The 20,873-nt window shown below is 40.2% G+C and overlaps 2 protein-coding genes across 10 annotated transcripts in view; one reads left to right on the forward strand and one right to left on the reverse strand.

Annotated features, from left to right (window-relative positions):
- Positions 1-20,873, forward strand: part of LOC106055105 (RYamide receptor-like) — a 217,814-nt gene that overhangs the window by 97,478 nt on the left and 99,463 nt on the right. The window lies entirely within an intron of this gene.
- Positions 9,583-10,437, reverse strand: LOC129924705 (uncharacterized). Its single transcript, XM_056021200.1, has one exon. The coding sequence runs from the start codon at positions 10,435-10,437 to the stop codon at positions 9,583-9,585; it is 855 nt and encodes a 284-aa protein (XP_055877175.1).

Raw genomic sequence — 20,873 nt, forward strand, 5'->3', positions numbered from 1 at the left:
AGCTAATACACCAGCTCATGACTTTGACACACAATTTGATTGGTAAGGATACTCCTCCTTATTACAAATACTCGCCACAAGAGGTTCTTGAGTCTACTGATCATCTGCTGTACTGGGATAGGCCTATTTTGACCGACAAAACGGTAGATTTCAATCGCCCTGATCTGCTGTTCGTTGATAAAAAATAAAAATCCTCTACCTTTATCGACATCGCCGTACCACTGTCTCATAATCTAAGAAAAAATGAGATGGGAACCTAGGCTTGGAGATTAAGCGTTTATGGGAGTTATCCAAAATAACATATACCCGATTGTTATATCAACCGAGGGGATAATAACGACTGACCTCACAGATACCATCAAGGCCCTTGTCATTCCTAGGAACATCCTCGTTGTCTGTCAGAGGGCGGTACTGCTTCAGACCTACCACAAACCAGAAAATCCCTCATTGGAAACTGATAAAAGGACCACAATGAAATTAGTTTTTCTTTAACGAGACTTGACTCAGCGCCAGAGAATGACTACTTGTTCGTTTCGAACATAATAATAATAATATCCGTGAGGAAATTTGTTGTAAAAATGTTACATTATGCATAACTATACATGATTAGAGCAAACAATGTGTACGATAGCACACAAAATAAACATTCATACCCCAGTTTCTCTTAAACCATTAAATGTGGAATTTAGTGATGAACGACCTTCTCTACCGGCACTCTACACTACGTCGCAGTGCCGTTCAAACTCAGAGTTAGAAAAAGAACGCCTTCGGCCACAAAACCCAATAAACCTCATCCCCACTTGGCCTTCGGTCAACATGTCCAGAAAAAAAGACTTTATCTACAGACAGTCAAATGTAAAACAAAAAAAAAAGGTGAAACAAAATCAATTTCAAAGCATCTTTCCCAGGATGTTCTTTCTCCAATAAATCTAAGCTTATAAACTTCTTACAGTTCTTTGTTTCTCTTCATATTTGCAGATAATAATTACACAATTTAAACAAGTACAGACATAATGATACAGATAAATTGATATTACATCTCTTGGGGATATTTCATCAACAATTCAAATTTGTTTTATTTCTAAGTCTTTAGGCTGGATGATGCAAAACTTTGAATTTTTGACTGTCGTTAACGATGGTTTTATATGGTCAATACATTGACCAACCGCTTTGACTTTCCCCAATGAATGTATCCTTTAGACTTGAGTGGATTTAGAATCTTACAAAAAGTCAGGACATTTAAATTGCCGATCTTATTCGGATTTATTCTCGTGTCCCCTCGTTTCAGAAATTCAACGCTAATATCAAAACGCCCACATTTTGTTGAGGCTTTTAGTTATCTATATATATAATTCTCTTCTTCCCTCAACAGTTTAAACAAGAAGTAAAGGAAAGATCACTCTCTTATTTCTGCGGAGTCAAATAACGTCGCTACGGATGGCTGCGCGCTGGACTGTCAAACCCAGCCCACTCCCATCCCCCTTCGTCTTGCGGGAGGTTTGGACTAAAAAGTAAACTATCTTCAACTCTGAAGGTCGCAAAGTTTGCAGTGGCCTTAGACCGGCTATGCAAAATAGCGGCGTATGCTACGCCGCCGGTCTACTATTATCATAATAATTCTGTTTTCTACATAGATCACACTCAATAGCAAGAATTACCAAATGTTTTAATCTATCTTTGAGAATTGTTGACCTCAAGTAATTATTCATTAGTTTTAGGCGCGAGAAGCTACTTTCATCAGATTACACAATTACGGCTGATGCATTTTGCCGCGCGTAAAATTGGTGTTTTCCATATTGAATGACACCCCAAAATGACAATTTTTGTCTATATATTTCCGTATAGTTTAAGGACTTTTTTTGTATAGTTTGCGATTTCTGGAGATTTACAGGAGCTCCTGGTAAATCAACAGGAAGGCGCGGGAAATTTGTTTTAAGTTATAAAATGGTTTAATTTAATAATTTATACACCTTGAATTAGAGCGGGTTCTTTGAAAGTGCGGGTCCTATGAAAGTGCGGGGCTCACTGCTGTCGCATAGGTTGTCTTTTATAAAAGTCCAGTAGGGAATTGGCGCAGGCGCCATTATTCCGATTATTCTTTGGAATTGATTTTATCCAGCGATCAGATGTGAACCAGGAGCTCTTCACCCACCTGCTCTTGTCTGAAGGTTCCACAATGACAGCGTCCATTACTGGCTTGGGTCGTGCTATTTACGAGGCGCACCACACTTCGGAAGACCGCTCGCTACAAGCGGCCAAAGGCAGCGCTAAGTCTTCGTGTTCTTATTCTATAGCCGCCTCTAGAACCGAAGGGACTGCCAATCCAGCTTACCAACAACTAAGACGGCCACGTTTGTGAAACGGCGTGACGGACTTGTTGGACTGGGTTTTCAGGCTTCTGTTCCATCCTCAACACTAGCGAGATAAAAAAAAAGCTGGACCAACATAACCCCACAGAGACCTCATTCGCTACCCGTCATTCGGCAACCTAGTTCCACTAGTAGGCGTTTCCACGGAGGAGCCATGATGAAGCTACAGGAGCTGTAATTATCGGACTTTCTGTGACAGAATGACTAGATCCGCTGCTGATACACATTCTTCTTACAAAAAAGAAATGACACTTACTCTCTTATTGTATTTATAATTTTTTTTGTTTTGGTTCTCATGGAAACTCCAATATCCAGCAAATTACGAGTTCTGATATTCAGTAGACTAACCTTGTGTAGTAGATCAGAAACATCATTCATAATGATTACCACTAAGTAAGTGCACCATAATGGATCCAATGAGCCATTAGAGATTATTAATAAGACTAATGACTGCCAACTAAATTATTACTGGGCTTGATTAAATAGTGCACGGAGTTTTGGTGAAATATGGAAAAAAAAATACATCAATAAAAGTCGCTATTGCATACGGCGTAGACTTCCCCAGCTTTAATATTTTATGGATTACGATGAAATAACGTGAGTAATACAACGATCAAAGCTACTCATGGTGCGAAACAAATGTACGTTTGAATTAGGTACATTCTTTATATCCTCACAATGGTGCACTCGTTGTATCCTCCTAGTTCAGACTCGTTCTGTTCACAACTTGGACGTCATTTCTGGAAAGTTTCATCATGCACTTCGTGTGGTTAATGCCTGGCGTTATGCGTGTACATCATGTGGTCAATGTCTGACCATCGGAGTGTACTTGATGTGGTCTATATCTGGACATAGGCGTATATTTGATGTCGTCAATATCTGGCATTATGGGGGGGATTTGATGTGGTCAATATCTGGCCATAGGCGTGTATTTGATGTGGTCAATATCTAGCCATAGGCGTGTACTTGATGTGGTCAATATCTGACAATAGGCGTGTACATCATGTGGTCAATGTCTGGCCATAGGAGTGTACTTGATGTGGTCAACATTTAGCCATAGGCGTGTACTTGAAGTGGTCAATGTCTGGCCATAGGAGTGTACTTGATGTTGTCAATATTTGGCCATAGGCGTGTACTTGATGTGGTCAATGTCTGGCCATAGGAGTGTACATTATATGGTCAATATCTGCACCTTGTGCTTAGTTTTAGGGAGTATTTGTTCTTGGGATACCCAACTTGCCGAATTTACAAATCCCATAACAACTCACCATCTCTGTCTGTCTGTCTGATAAAAAGTTTCAAATCAGATCAAGTTAAAACTTTACACAATTATTCATTGAAGCTGACAAGACATGAATCAATCCAAAAACTTTTTAATTGTTGGTGATTAATTATTTTGTTTGACATGAATCAATCCAAAAACTTAAACAATTAGTTAATTAACTGTTGGTGATTAATTATTTTGTTTGATTTCGAAATAAGGGGAATGATGCTACTTGAAGAGAGATGTGGATATACATATGGATTTAGTCCCCCTATTATGTTTAGACACGCTTTTTCTATCACTTCACATTCTCGAAATAAGTTGAAATTTTGCATAATTATTCATAGTCGATAACAATAGACGAATCAATCCAAAAAATTAACCAATTAGTTAGGGTTAGGTACTAATTAATTAATTTTTTTTAGCAGAAATGGAGCTAAGCCCAGTAATTTTCAGATAAATGGTAGTAATTAGTGGTTATTTCCTCTAAGATAAGCTTTGGTTTTAAAAAGTATTCTTTCATTCTATTGCTTGTAAAATATTCAGATCATCATGTAGCACTACGTAAGCATCCCTTGGTTTTGTTGTTGCTTTTTTTTTGTTCGCCCACCATCTCTTCCTGTCCTAAAAGTACTTGGCTTCATAGTCACTCCTTATGTGTCTGAAATATTTTGAGAACACCTGAACATCCAGAGACGAGACAACGTGTGGAAATAAGACGAAAACTGATTTAGAAAATCTTCAGAATGTCACGTCACTTTACGTTACCCATGAAAATGGACATTCTACCGTTCATCAGCTTGCATTCAGGGCATACAATGTATTCAAGGCGTCAACTGGACCGATCTAGTCATTGACAGGTGTTGCAGCCATGACGCGGGAAAGGCTATCACCAGACTCGTCTGGCTAGAGGGCAAGCGACAGGTGCCTGCAGGGGGTCATGTAACAACGGTCATTCAGAAATACTTTTGATCTAGATCTTGGTAAACCAACACCACGCTTTCATTGGGCAGCCGTTACATTACACTTAGGCCAAGGATTGAAACGAACGGGACCAAAGTAGCCACAATGAACTATTGTATTTAGTATGGCCATTGTCCCCTTTCTCTATTTGTACTTTTGTCTCTTTCTGTTTGAAGTGCATAAAACTTTGTCAGTAACATGTCTTGCTGATGAAATATAAGGAAACGATATTTTTAGTTGTTTAAAAGATTGTTAAGTTAGGTTTAAAGTTGTGTAGAACAGTGTATTGTATGTGATTGAGCTGTGCAAAAGATTGTATTGTTTATGATTGAGTTCTGTAATCGTTCTCATTGTTTATGATGAGTTCTGCAAAAGATTATATTGTTTATGATTGAGTTCTGCAAAAGATTCTATTGTTTATGATTGAGTTCTGCAAAAGATTCTATTGTTTATGATTGTGTTCTGTAAAACATTGTACTGTTTATGATTGAGTTCTGTAAAACATTGTACTGATTATGATTGAGTTCTTCAAGAGATTGTTAAGTTATGATTGAAATGTTCTAGATAATGTATTTTTGTATTTGGGTTGTGACCCTTGACTCCATGACTTGCTAATTGTCCTTCGTGGCATTTCAACTACGTGGGTGCTGAGAACCTGTTCGTCTCTTAACTCTTTCTCTCCGTAATTATTTCCCACATTCCGATAGAATTATTCATTTTCTTCATATGTGTTTCACTACCCTGTTACGATTAAACCTCAATAACTCTTTTGTATGTCATCAGGAAATGTTAAATAAAGTATATAATTATTGAAGAACGCTTGCTCTTTTTATAGAACACAATTTAAAGTTTTTAAAACCAAAAATTAATGTAATTTCATGGTGTCAATCAACGTTGGTATCGTCTGTTAGGAATGAGAGAGTTAAGTTGTAACAATAAAATAGAATAGGCTTAACCTTGGAGTTTGCTGGATCGAATAATAAAGCACCTGACACCCGCTTCCAGATGTTGCGAGTTTGCTTACCAGGATAATGAATTGGTTATTCTTAGGTTCTCAGGATGCCTACTTAATATTGACTTTGGAGAGTAGAGGCGGTCCTTGTGCTGTCTAAATGACAATCTAGTTAGATATCAAAAGAAAAAGATGAGTCAAGGGTCCTCAGATGGATACTCGAACTTACGAACTCTTTGAAACAACCTCAATTTTTTTTTGAGATCACGCTAGCTTGATAAGATGACTTGTTGAAGCAACCATCAGTTTATGGCTTCGATCTCTCACTTCCAACTTGAGGGAATGACTTCATGTGACGTTGCTGTCCAGTCATTGCCTGCTATTTTTAGATTTGAGTCCTACATACTTCATAATTTTATTGGCTGCCAATTGATATAGCGACATTATATCGCCACATGCATTATGTCTATGTCTGTTCTATAAAGTTTTGTTACAAGTCTATAGAAGTAATTAGGTCGAAACAACCCGGATACCATTTAGGATTTATTTTATTTGGACAGAATTTAAAATAAACTCTGACTCCTAGTTTCTTTTCTCAGAGTTGAGCCTAAAACATGGCTCATGGACAATCTCCAGAATCGGAAACATTTTACAGGCGGCCTCTGGACTTGCTGTAATAATGAGGCTAATTGTCCATTTGAATCTGTATAAGGTCAGATTGGCTCGATATATCGTGGTGGCGGTAACACGATGGGGACAACTACAAATTGACTTAATAAAAGCAATAATTTGTGCTCAGTTGCTTATCGCTTACACGGACCTTTTTTCTTCTTCCTGTTTCATGAGCTATTTCACTCGATAGGTTATTGCTTGGTAGAAGTGACATGGACGCAGTAGGCAAGATAGAACTAGTTGTCTACAAACAAAGTCATTCTAGACCTGTCAGTTTGTCACGGAGATGATGTGAAGTTTACCTTTATATGTAAGCCCAAATGTTAACCAGGGTATTAGGTGGCCAAATGTTAGCAAAGGGTTTCATGTGGCCAAATCTTAGCCAGGGTATTATGTGGCCATATGTGAGCTAGGGTATTATGTGGCCAAATGTTAATCAACATCATGTGTCAAAATGTTAGCCAAGGTATCATGTGGCCAAATGTGAGCTAGGGTATTATGTGGCCAAATGTTAACCAACTATCATGTGGCCAAATGTTAGCGAAGGTATCATGTGGCTAAATAGTGAGCTAGGGTATTATATGGCCAAATGTTAACCAGCTATCATGTGGTCAAATGTAAAAATGTTAGATAGGGTATTATCTGGCCAAATGTTAGACAGGGTATCATGTGGCCAAATTTTCGCTAGGATATCATATGTCCAAATGTGAGCTAGGATATCTTATGTCCAAATGTGAGCTAGGATATCATATGTCCAAATGTGAGCTAGGATATCCTATATATTTATAGCTTTTATATAGCGCTACTTTTATGCTTATAGCATGCTCAGAGCGCTTTGTTCCAATCTCATTTGTGGACCGTATCATATCATATGTCCAAATGTTAACCAAGTATCATGAGGCCAGCACACAATCCATCTCAGTTTCTTTGTTCAACTTAAATCCTGAATGCATTCAATATTGAAAACTAAGAAATGTCTAAAGTGAAATACAAGCTTTAAACAGAAAGGATATAAAGACTCTAGGCTTGGAAGCCAAACATCTTACTTCACGGCAACCCTCGCCATTGACCAGAGGAACCGTTAAACAGTTTTAATCTTTTATTTTTCTTGATTGTTAAAGCAATGAAGTCTCGCCCAAACATCACCCACACATTTCTTACACATGAATCACCACGTCACTTAAACATCACTTACATCACTCACAATCATTCACAACTATCTCACACATCACTCACAATCATTCACAACTATCTCACACATTACTCACAATCATTCACAACTATCTCACACATTACTCACAATAATTCACAACTATCTCACACATTACTCACAATAATTCACAATTATCTCACACATCACTCACAATCATTCACAACTATCTCACACATTACTCACAATAATTCACAATTATCTCACACATCACTCACAATCATTCACAATTATCTCACACATCACTCACAATAATTGACAACTATCTCACACATCACTCACAATCATTCACAATTATCTCACACATCACTCACAATAATTTACAACTATCTCACACATCACTCACAATCATTCACAATTATCTCACACATCACTCACAATCATTCACAACTATCTCACACATTACTCACAATAATTCACAATTATCTCACACATCACTCACAATCATTCACAATGATCTCACACATCACTCACAATAATTCACAACTATCTTGCACATTCCTCACAATCATTCACAACTATCTCGCACATCCCTCACAATCATTTACAACTATTTCACACATCACTCACAATCATTCACAACTATCTCACACATCACTCACAATCATTCACAACTATCTCACACATCATTCACAATCATTCACAACTATCTCACACATCATTCACAATCATTCACAACTATCTCACTTATCACTCACAATCATTCACAACTATCTCACACATCACTCCCTCGGGCACGTTAAAACCGGTGTTCCGCTCACGGGATTCGATGCCTACAGAGACGACAAATTGAATTCACAGACACACAAATTAAAATCTATTTGAATTGTGTTTATGTTCAAACTGCAGCTGTTAGAATTCAATCTCAATGTTTCAAAATGCTTACCCAAGTAGACATTGTGTCATTTACTGTGAGTAAACGCATGTGTGTATGTATGGATGTGTATGCGTGTTTGTTCCTATGGGTGCGACAATATATCTGGTTTAAATCATTATAGTTCGCATTATTTTTTTGGTTTGCTCTATTTCTTTCTTTCAAACTAAATTAAGTCCATGTCAAACGATTCAATCTTAAAATTTAAAATGAACTTTAGGATGAAATATTTCGCCAGAGTTAATCGAAGTCAATAACCCGTCTTGACAACACGGAGACAAGAGTTGTCTTGACAACCTATGTAATCAAGAGTTGTTGTTTTTGTTACAAAGCTTATATCAACTTTGTCTGTCTGTCTGTCTAGTAAAATGTGTGTACACTCCCATTCTCGCATAAAGTTGAAACTTTGCACAATTATTTACTGACATAAACAATTAGACAATAAATTACTTGTAATTAATTACCTAGTATAATTAATAGCAACAAGGGAAACTAATACTTCAGTATTCGCATATTTGGCTAAATTTGTTGGGTTTAGTCCTTTAAACAATTGTTCTTCCTCACGCATTCTCCGATCAAGCATATACATTAAACAATTATTTATTGTACCCAACAAAACATGATTCAATTTAAAAAAATGCTAAATTAGTCAGCACACATGTGATATCGATTTAGGGAAATAACTTCTACATTATTTGGTAGATAGAGTTTTAAGGGCAGAGTTCTTCCCCTTTAGATACGCTTTGTTTTGTTGTTTTTTTTTTAATTTTTTTAAAATTTGGCTTGTTTTATGTTATGTTTTACGGACTTACTATTATAATGCTTGGCGTTGGTACAGAATGACCCTTGACTTAATGGCTAGACAATTTACTTTCATGGCATTAAGTTACGAGTCAAAGGTCAAAGCAGGGGTCCATAGTCTTTGTGGCGAATCCGTTTAAGCACTGTGATCTTTGATGACATGGATATATTTGATTTTTCTGCACATTAAGATTACGTCTAATTCTATTCAAGGTACCAGGGATTTGATTTGGTTTTACCACCTCCATTGAGTCCAGACTAGCCCAAATTGTTTTCTGTATTTATGTATTTCAACTCACTCTCTGTCTGTCTGTCTCATATGTCTGTCACATCCTATCTTTAATATCATTCTACGGAGTGTTAGTAACCTAGAAGAATTAAAGGAATTCTTTAAACGAATTCGATACGGTATAAAGTGCATAATGCAATATGCAGTAAATAGTCTATTGAGTAGCTACAAAGAAAGTAAAAATCATTTTACAGAAATTTTCTATTTTCTATTAAAGCATTAGCTTTTTTTTTTAAAGAACTGGCTGGGCTGGCTGGGCTGGGCTGGATGGGCTGGCTGGCTGACTGGTCCTGCTGGCTGGCTGACTGGTCTGGCTGGCTGACTGGTCTGGCTGGCTGGCTGACTGGTCTGGGCTGGGCTGGCTGGCTGGCTGACTGGTCTGGCTGGCTGGCTGACTGGTCTGGTCTGGTCTGGTCTGGGCTGGCTGGCTGACTGGTCTGGCTGGCTGACTGGTCTGGCTGGCTGGCTGGCTGACTGGTCTGGCTGGCTGGCTGGCTGGCTGACTGGTCTGGCTGGCTGGCTGGCTGGCTGACTGGTCTGGCTGGCTGGCTGACTGGTCTGGTCTGGTCTGGTCTGGGCTGGCTGGCTGGCTGGCTGGCTGGCTGACTGGTCTGGTCTGGTCTGGGCTGGGCTGGCTGGCTGGCTGGCTGACTGGTCTGGCTGGCTGACTGGTCTGGCTGGTCTGGTCTGGTCTGGGCTGGGCTGGCTGGCTGGCTGACTGGTCTGGCTGGCTGGCTGACTGGTCTGGCTGGCTGGCTAGCTGACTGGTCTGGCTGGCTGGCTGACTGGTCTGGCTGGCTGGTTGGCTGGCTGGCTGACTGGTCTGGTCTGGTCTGGTCTGGGCTGGCTGGCTGGCTGGCTGACTGGTCTGGCTGGCTGACTGGTCTGGCTGGCTGGCTGACTGGTCTGGCTGGCTGACTGGTCTGGCTGGCTGGCTGGCTGACTGGTCTGGCTGGCTGACTGGTCTGGCTGGCTGGCTGACTGGTCTGGCTGGCTGACTGGTCTGGCTGGCTGGCTGGGCTAGAATAACTAAAACAGTCCATGTCTAAAGAGAAAATAAAACTTGTACAACTTCTTGTGCTACCTCAATATTTTATCTCTATACTTTCATAGTGAGTGTAAAGGTCAAGACATTCACGCTTTAAGATGATACGCTGAACATATCCTTTCGGAATGCGCGTTGCTATCCGGTCCTCGGAAACATCTGTCAAGATTGCATAATAAAGTCACAGAAACTTGTTTCCATTGGGTGGGGGGGGGGAGTTCTTTGTAGTGGCACGTGCCGTGACACACGTGGTCTATGGGGCCTTTGAGCCCTCTGTGGCCTTTGATGCCCCTGTGGAATATGTGGTCTTTGAGGCCTTTTCGGCCTTTAAGGCATATGTGGCCTTAGTGGCCTCAGTGGCCTTTGTGGTCCTTATGGCCTTTGTGGCGTTCTCAAAATTAAAAAACAAACTGTATGGAGTATATAGAAGTATTATGGTCAACAAAGTATTTGTACATTGAGCTACAACCAAATGTCATTCAGCTTGTCGTCAATACAGATGTTCGTGTAACAAGACAGAAAGTCACGAGAAGTCTGTCTTTAATTCTCTGCCCAGGCTTCGGACGTTCAATTCCGATCCTAACATAATTACATAACATTCATACATTTACAGAATAGTTTACACTCTCGACGTCAGTGTCAAACTTTACAAATTCGTCTTCTACTTGCTCCTTCTCATAATTATGTTGGAGCGTTCAAATGACTTGACCGATCTGTGAGATGAACGTTGCAGTGGTTTCCAAATCAGGGGGATCTCCATATAGTTTTCTTTCTGTAGAGGTATTCTGGGCCCTGTATCTTGTTTGGGTCTCTTGGTAAAGAATGCAGTTTTGAAGGACATGGTCAGCATTCTCAGGTGACACTCCACATTGGCAGATTTCACTAGTTTCAACTTTGAGCTTCCGGAACATATGTTGTCTTATTCTTTACAAATGAAACTACATATTTTAGGCTAGAGAAAAATATCACTTCTGCATGAATAGATCTAATATGGGATCAGAGTTGAACTCTCAATTTAAAGGTCGACAATAAGCCTTCCGTTAGGATTAAGGACGACATTTCAAACAAACTATTCGACTTGATTGAACAACCTAGCCTGTCCTACTTAGCATGTCCTACTTAGCCGAGTAGATTCAAGCACAAGTTTCTTCATCCAGCGACTGAGCCGGACTTAATAAGCATGCGGCACCAGGTGCAAACATTGTTATGAGATTATTTGGTTGGAAGGATAATAATTTTCTTTGGGTCAAAAGTTTTAATTAAAAGTTTATTCTGTTTTTTTATTTTGCTTTATATTAAAGCAAAAAAGTATATATTATTTTTAGCGGCCCCTGAAAGATTTGTGTGGTCTGTCTGTTTGTCAGTCCGTCCGTCCGACCCGCTTAGATTTCATAAACATCATATTTTAGATCTTGCAAAGTTCTGATGCAACGGCTACTTTTTTCTCTTCTGAAAGCGAAGACTTTTAATTTTTAAATTAACTATGCAGACAGTTTCTTCATAAAATGCATCATTTGTACAACTATTAATTATCAGTAAGGGAGGTGACTTTTTAGCATATTTGTAACACATTTATGCCAACGGTTTTAGATTTTTTGTAAAAAAAAATATTTAATAAAAATTGTTTTACTATTTAAGTACTTTCTTTCAAACTAACAACCAACACCAACCATGGTGTATTTAACTTGAAGGCAACTTTTTTTTTAATGGAAAAGTTTCTTTGTTAAGGCTTTGAATGAGAGATTTGCCCTTTACAACACAGTTGTATCAATTACATAACTATGAACTATACCTGCATAACTATCAGTTAATTAAATAAATATAAATATTAACATCATAATAATAATAATAATAACATTAATCAAACTTAGTAAAACTAACAATACAACAGTGTGATCGGGAACCATTTCTACATGAACACATCTCTTCTTGTTGTATCGATGGAGATACTGTTGTAGCTGTTGATAGGTTTGTAGTTCATAGTTTCTGATATTCTTTCTGAAAATATTGAAACCTGCCTGTTTATCTGCCTGGGTGGACCATTTCGCGGGACGATTTTGAATTTGTGTTTCCACACAAACTGTCTTTGTAACTTTTGTTATTGCATTTCTGTAGCGCATATTTCATGCGTAACAAATAAAAAACACTCAAATGAAGCCTTTCAGATCTACAGCGGCAGCGGCAGATGATACAAAAATCATCTTTTTTTAGTTCATGATTAACGAGGGAATCAAGAGACCAGCACAACGACCAACCACCTTTACTTTCCCCAACCAATTGCTGTACCCATTAGAGCTGAATGGACTCAGATGTGACCTTAAAATTTCGAAATGTCAAAATCCCAGTCTTCATCAGGATTCGTACATGAGAGCCTTTAGTTCGGAAGACAAGCGCTTGACCACTCGTCCACAGCGCCCTCAAGAGAAAAGTCAAATATTAAAACCACTTTTGGCTTTGAGACAACGCACTAGAGTGGCCTATGTCCTTTTTGTAACCGAGCAATCGTCGACTAATAACAGTCACGTGATTAGCCATGCCACACACTGCTTAATGCAATAACATTCGCTTCCAAAATGTGTGACATGTGCGTGACAACTGCGATGTGATCGGCCACACTTGATACACTGTAGAATCAAATTTAGCTTTTTTTTTCAATCCTCAGCTAATTCCCGTCTTTTGCAGTGTGTCTATACTCTTTCAACCTTGACATTACCGTACAATGCTTCTCCCCTCCGCCTTTAATCGGTCAATGTATTAACACTTGCACATGATTGAAATGAGATGATGTCACATTTGACTGTCTCTCGCTATTTCCTCGGGCCATTTGTCGTTTCTCACATTCTTCGACGTCTGCCTGTTTCCAGACGATAAAAGTCCATCCACGTCTGAGGGTTCAGATGTACACAGTACTGTGACCCGTACTCTGAGATGACCGGGTCTTGAGATAATTGACTCGATTAAGAAACTTGTATCTTAATAGCCAGCGGCCAGAAATCTGAAACAAAAATATATTGATCTGATCAGGTTTCTGTGTCATGACAAGCACAATTGTATCGTTTGATCACCTGATGGTGTGGCAGATGCAAGCTTTGTTAGTGTCACTGCCATTTTATACATTGAGTCACTGACATTCTGACAACGATACTGAATCCATATCAAGTATTTTTCTCTGATTTGTTAAGTGGGTGGAGTTATAATCTCACCCAGCATTACCCCATGGGCGTAGCCAGGGGGGGGTTCTTGGGGTTCAAACCCCCCCCGAAATGAAATCCCCCCCTTGGGGGGGGGGGAGTCGGAATTTAGTGACTGATTTTTTTGCTTTGATTTTGTTTATTTTAGGTAAGATTTTAATACTAAACCATCACTTGCCCTAGCACAACCAAAGGGGTTTTGAGTTTAAAAACCCCTACCAGGGGGGTTCGAGTTTAAAAACCCCTACCAGGGGGGTTCAAGTTTAAAAACCCTTACCAGGGGGGTTCGAGTTTAAAACGCCTACCAGAGCGGTTCGAGTTTAAAAACCCCTACTAGGGGTTTTGAGTTTAAAACCCCCTACCAGGGGTTTTGAGTTTTAAACCCCCTACCTGGGGTTTTTGCAGTTAACTCCCCCTCTTCTATAAAACAAAACAAAAAAAAAATGCAAACGAAAATCCCCTAATTCCAAGAGCACAGTTAAGGAAGATTTTGATTTTAAAACCCCGTCTAAAATTTACGATAAACCCCCTCTTTAATATAAAAAAAAGCTAATTACGCACTCAAAATGTAATGAGCGTAGCTAAATGGGTTTTGACTCTGAAGTGGGGTTTGAAGGTAAAAAATACCTCTTTTTAATAATAAAAAAAGCAAATTATACACTAAAAATGTTATGAGTGTAGTCTATGGGGTTTTGAGTTTAAACTCCCCTCCAGTGGAGTTTGAAGCTAAAAAGTACCTCTTCAATTTAAATAAAAGAAAATTACTCACTCTAAAATCTATGAGCGTAGTCAAAGGGGTTTTGAATTTAAACCCCCCGCCATCTTCAGTGTAAAAAAAAAAAGCAAATTACGCACTCAAAATGCTATGAGCGTTGCCGAAAGGGGTTTTGAGTTTAAACCCCCATTCAGATGGGTTTGATGCTAAAAAAACATCTTCAATATAAAAAAAAGCAAATTACACACTAAAATTATTTGAGCGTAGCCAAGCCAATCGGGGGTTTTGAGTTTCTTCTACAGATGGCTTTTTTTTTAAAGTTTAAAACCCCTCCAGATGGTTTTGAGTCTAAGATCCCCCTACAGAGCATTTGAGGTGGAAAACCCTCAACAGAAGATTTTGACGATAAAACTTCTCTTTTCGATATAAAATCTAAAGCAAACTACAGTTACTTAATTCCAAGAGCGTATTCAAGAGAGGTTACTTATTTTTACCATTGGCAGGGCTCCATTAATAAACTGCAGTGAATAGTCATCTACCGAAATCGAAAAACACTAAATATAGCTCAACAAAGATGGCTAATACAGATTTCAGGAGTCAGTTATAGAGATCGGATCTAAATCAAGGAAATCCTATGCCGAACTGTGAGTCGACCCCCTTAGTAAGATTGTGAGAGAACGACGAATGAGGTTTGCGGGACATATTCTCCGACAAAATGAATTACGCATAAGAAGAGTTGCAATGACATCCTAGTACAACTTGACGCCACTCATTCATGGAGGTCCTCATGGTAGGTGGGAAGAGGCTTCAGACATTACCAGTGACAGATTTTTATGGAAACTGCTTGACGTCAAATGCTCCGAACGGCGTGGGAGGGTCTAAGTCAGTAAGAATAGCATATTAGGTTTTCGAAATAAAACTTTTTAATAGCATTAAAATGGACTGTCGATACCTCAGAATATGCATTTTGTTGGCTTTCAATACCAGAAATAGTGCTTGGCGGCGGGGCTTCGCCCCGCGCTAGGGAGCTCCTGGCGCTCCCCCAGAACCCCTTGCTAGTAATGGCGGGGAGTCCACAATTTTATGGAAACAGCTTGATGGCAAATGCGCCGAACGACGAGGGAGGGTCTAAGTCAGTAAGAATAACACATTAGGTTTTTGAAATAGAACTTTTTAATAGCAGGAAAATTCACTGTAGATACCTCAGAATATGCATTTTGTTGGTTTTCAATATCAGAAATAGTGCTTGGCGGCGGGGCTTTGCCCCGCGCTGGTGGAGCTCCTAGCGCTCCCCCAGACCCCTTTGCTAGTAATGTCGGGGAATCTACAATTTTTTCACTAACTCATGGAAGAACCTATTCTAGGGCACAATAAACGTCTTCCGAAAGAATGAAGGGTCAGAATGTAATAAAGATTATGTACACACACACACATAAATACATATAATTTTTTCCCGGGGGGGGAGGGGGGTCGGGGGGTGGGGAGAAAAAAATTCACCCCCCAAAACCCCCCCCGAAAAAAAATCCTGGCTACGCCCATGCATGATTACCCCCTTCTCTTTTGTTTGAAGATGAGGTCATCTTTTAATGAGATACGTCTAAAGCTAATAAGCTTCAAACATTTCATGTCAAGAAAACCTCTTCTCTTCAAACTGTGATCAGAAATAGTAAAGGCAAACTCAAACAAAAGCTTGTCAGACTTCCGAGAGGTTTATTGAAAGCTTCCTTTCCTCTACATTTATGTGTAGTATTGATTCAGAAAACAAACTATGTTTTAAATAGCAAGCTAGTAAACTACAACTTTGTGAGGGTGATAGTGTACAAGAAATGTTTCCTAGAACTGTTGCAATGATTTTTAGAAGTTTGAACATTTGAATTTGATACTTGAATAAACTTTTTGTTTCTGAAAAGTGTGATTAAGACTGACTTGCACAGGTCCACATGCATGGCTGACATGCACAGGTCCACATGTATGACTGACATGCACAGGTCCACATGTATGACTGACATGCACAGGTCCACATGTATGACTGACAGGCACAGGTCCACATGTATGGCTGACATGCACAGGCCCACATGTATGGCTGACATGCACAGGCCCACATGTATGGTTGACTTGCACAGGTCCACATGTATGGCTGACATGCACAGGTCCACATGTATGGCTGACATGCACAGGTCCACATGTATGGTTGACATGCACAGGTCCACATGTATGGCTGACATGCACAGGCCCACATGTATGGCTGACATGCACAGGCCCACATGTATGTCTGACATGCACAAGTCCACATGTATGGCTGACTTGCACAGGTCCACATGTATTGCTGACTTGCACAGGCCCACATGTATGGCTGACATGCACAGGCCCACATGTATGGCTGACTTGCACAGGTCCACATGTATGGCTGACTTGCACAGGCTCACATGTATGGCTGACTTGCACAGGTCCACATGTATGGCTGACATGCACAGGCTTACATGTATGGCTGACATGCACAGGCCCACATGTATGACTGACATGCACAGGTCCACATGTATGGCTGACATGCACAGGCCCACATGTATGGCTGACTTGCACAGGTCCACATGTATGGCTGACTTGCACAGGTCCACATGTATGGCTGACATGCACATGCCCACATGTATGGCTGACATGCACAGGCCCACATGTATGGCTGACTTGCACAGGTCCACATGTATGGCTGACATGCACAGGCCCACATGTATGGCTGACTTGCACAGGTCCACATGTATGGCTGACATGCACAGGTCCACATGTATGGCTGACATGCACAGGTCCACATGTATGGCTGACATGCACAGGTCCACATGTATGGTTGACATGCACAGGTCCACATGTATGGCTGACTTGCACAGGTCCACATGTATGGCTGACATGCACAGGTCCACATGTATGGCTGACATGCACAGGTCCACATGTATGGCTGACATGCACAGGTCCACATGTATGGCTGACATGCACAGGCCCACATGTATGGCTGACATGCACAGGCCCACATGTATGGCTGACTTGCACAGGTCCACATGTATGGCTGACATGCACAGGTCCACATGTATGGCTGACATGCACAGGTCCACATGTATGGCTGACATGCACAGGTCCACATGTATGGTTGACATGCACAGGTCCACATGTATGGCTGACTTGCACAGGTCCACATGTATGGCTGACATGCACAGGTCCACATGTATGGCTGACATGCACAGGTCCACATGTATGGCTGACATGCACAGGTCCACATGTATGGTTGACATGCACAGGTCCACATGTATGGCTGACATGTACAGGCCCACATGTATGGCTGACATGCACAGGCCCACATGTATGACTGACATGCACAGGTCCACATGTATGGCTGACTTGCACAGGCCCACATGTATGGCTGACTTGCACAGGTCCACATGTATGGCTGACATGCACAGGCTTACATATATGGCTGACATGCACAGGCCCACATGTATGACTGACATGCACAGGTCCACATGTATGGCTGACATGCACAGGTCCACATGTATGGCTGACTTGCACAGGCCCACATGTATGGCTGACATGCACAGGCCCACATGTATGGCTGACATGCACAGGTCCACATGTATGGCTGACTTGCACAGGCCCACATGTATGGCTGACATGCACAGGCCCACATGTATGGCTGACATGCACAGGCCCACATGTATGACTGACATGCACAGGCCCACATGTATGGCTGACATGCACAGGCCCACATGTATGGCTGACTTGCACAGGTCCACATGTATGGCTGACTTGCACAGGCCTACATGTATGGCTGACTTGCACAGGTCCACATGTATGGCTGACATGCACAGGTCCACATGTATGACTGACATGCACAGGCCCACATGTATGGCTGACATGCACAGGCCCACATGTATGGCTGACTTGCACAGGTCCACATGTATGGCTGACATGCACAGGTCCACATGTATGGCTGACATGCACAGGCTTACATGTATGGCCCACATGTATGACTGACATGCACAGGCCCACATGTATGGCTGACATGCACAGGTCCACATGTATGACTGACATGCACAGGCGCACATGTATGGCTGACTTTCACAGGTCCACATGTATGGCTGACATGCACAGGTCCACATGTATGGCTGACATGCACAGGCTTACATGTATGGCCCACATGTATGACTGACATGCACAGGCCCACATGTATGGCTGACATGCACAGGCCCACATGTATGACTGACGTAGACAGGCCGACATGTTTGACTGACAAGTCCACAAGAATGACTGAAGTGCACATAGTTATGTGTTCGGCGAATGTTGACAGGCCCACGTATGTAATGTGTAAAATAAACTCTCCCTTTTTGTTCATAAATAGATTGCTTGAAGTCTGAAAGTTGAAACTATTCTCTTGAGACCGTCTTCATGGCCTCCTACAGCATGCCGTTTGGAAACAGAATCTACAATGAATCAGGAAGTTTTATCCTGTTGGTAGTCTCCCATTTCTTGATATTTCCTTGCACAGTTATATTTCAAAACTGAAGTTTATTTATGTCATTCATAGTTGATATGAATTGTATAGATCTTCTAACATCACTTGAATAGATTTCAAGTATTAGTTTACGAAGTAGGTCTCTTCGTCTTCCATTTACCATAAAACACTTCTGACAGCCATCGGAGCGTTAGGTTCTTATTAGGACGCTAAATAGTTACTGTTACAGATTGCAGTGAAGGTGCCTACCCAGATGATGACATGTTACATTATAAGTAATTGACTCGTGAACATCACTGTAGAAAGTATAGGCCTAATTATTTTGTGAGTTGCGGTTCGGAGCTATGAAATAGTTTAAAAAATTGTCCAAATGCTTTCTATCTATCAATAAGTCTTTTATTCACCTTCACCTAACTCTTATTCTGTTGGGGCACCACACAAGATTTGTCAACCGTCTTTTTCCATTCCTTTTTGTCTGTTACCTATGATAGTACCTCTTTCAATGGCAGGCCCGTCCATTCTTTAATGTTGTCTTCCTATTGCTTTCTCTGTATGCGTCTTCTTCTTTTTCCTGGTACTGTTCCCTGAAGGAAGGTTATTGCAAGCCACGAAGTCTTTGTAATATGGCCATAGAGTTTTAATTTGCGGTTGTTTTTTTTACAAAAGTTAGCAGGTCATCATGGGGTCCAATCGCTCTAGTAATTTTGTCTCTAATTAATCTCTTCGTTTGTGATGCAGTCTTTAAATGTGATACCAGAATCCGTCTGTAGCATCTCTCTTCCATTGCTAGTATCATTTATTACAAAGCTTGTATTAACTCAGTTTGTATGTCTGTCTGGGTCGATTGATTTATATCTTTTTTTTTTCTCCAATTTCCCATTCTTGGATTAAGTTGAACTTTTGTAAAGGTATTTATTGTCGATAACAACACATGAATGAATGTAAAAAAAACTAGTCAATCCATTAGTGGTATTTAATAATATTTTAGATAGAAACAAGATTACAAAGAGAGTTTGTGTTACACAAACTCAGAGGCGGCCCCCGTCGAAGTCGGATCCCTGTCGGATCTGCATATTCGCAAATAATATTCAAGAGGTGATTTAATTTTGATGTAAAATGTTTTACACGTTTCGGATGTTCCTTCAGAGTTGAAGATAATTACTTCCTAGTCCAAACCTCCCGCAGGACGACGGGGGATGGGAGCGGGCAGGGTTTGAACCCTGGGCCATCCATAAATCTGAACGACAGTCCAGCGCGCAAACCGCACGACCAGGCAGCCATCCGATGGTCAAAAGTAATAATGTTTCAAAGATTCATTTGCCGTAAATTTAAAATTAAATTTAATAAAAAAATAGTAGATTAGTTTTAGTATATTAAAACATTACAATATTGATCAAAACGTTTGGAAATGAAAATCTACACTTTTTTTTTACACTTTAAGTTTAGAAATTGAAATTCTACATCTTAATCTAGTCTATTTTAGTCTAAACTAGATCTAGAAATTCTAGATCTAGACTCTAAAATAATTTTAATTAGAATATAAATCCAGATCTAGATATACTGTAATAAAAATCTAGATCTAGTTTAAAAAATCTAGATTAGATCTAAATCAAGATATCATTCCTTTTTTAAACGCGAGTCACATAACGAGGCTTAATAAACATTACTATACCGAGTTCTTTTTTCATTTCATTTAAAGAATTAATTCCATATAACGTCAGAGGGAAAAAAAAACACTACGTCACACGGCCTAGCTAGACTAAAAATCGCCTTCATCTATAAGAGCCATTTATCGAGTGTTCATAGACCGAGTTCTTTAAGCATTTCATTTAAAGAATTCATTCCATATGACGTCAAAGGAAAAAAAACACTACGTCACAAGGCCTAGCTAGAATAAAAATCGGCTTCATCATTACGAGCGTTTTATCAAGTGTTCATAGACATTGGTGCACCGAGTGCGTTCTTTTAGCATTTCATTTAAAGAATTCATTCCATATGACGTCAAAGGAAAAAAAAACACTACGTCACAAGGC

Source organism: Biomphalaria glabrata, chromosome 2 (genome assembly GCF_947242115.1).
Source record: "Biomphalaria glabrata chromosome 2, xgBioGlab47.1, whole genome shotgun sequence".
In the NCBI taxonomy this organism is placed as follows: domain Eukaryota; kingdom Metazoa; phylum Mollusca; class Gastropoda; family Planorbidae; genus Biomphalaria; species Biomphalaria glabrata.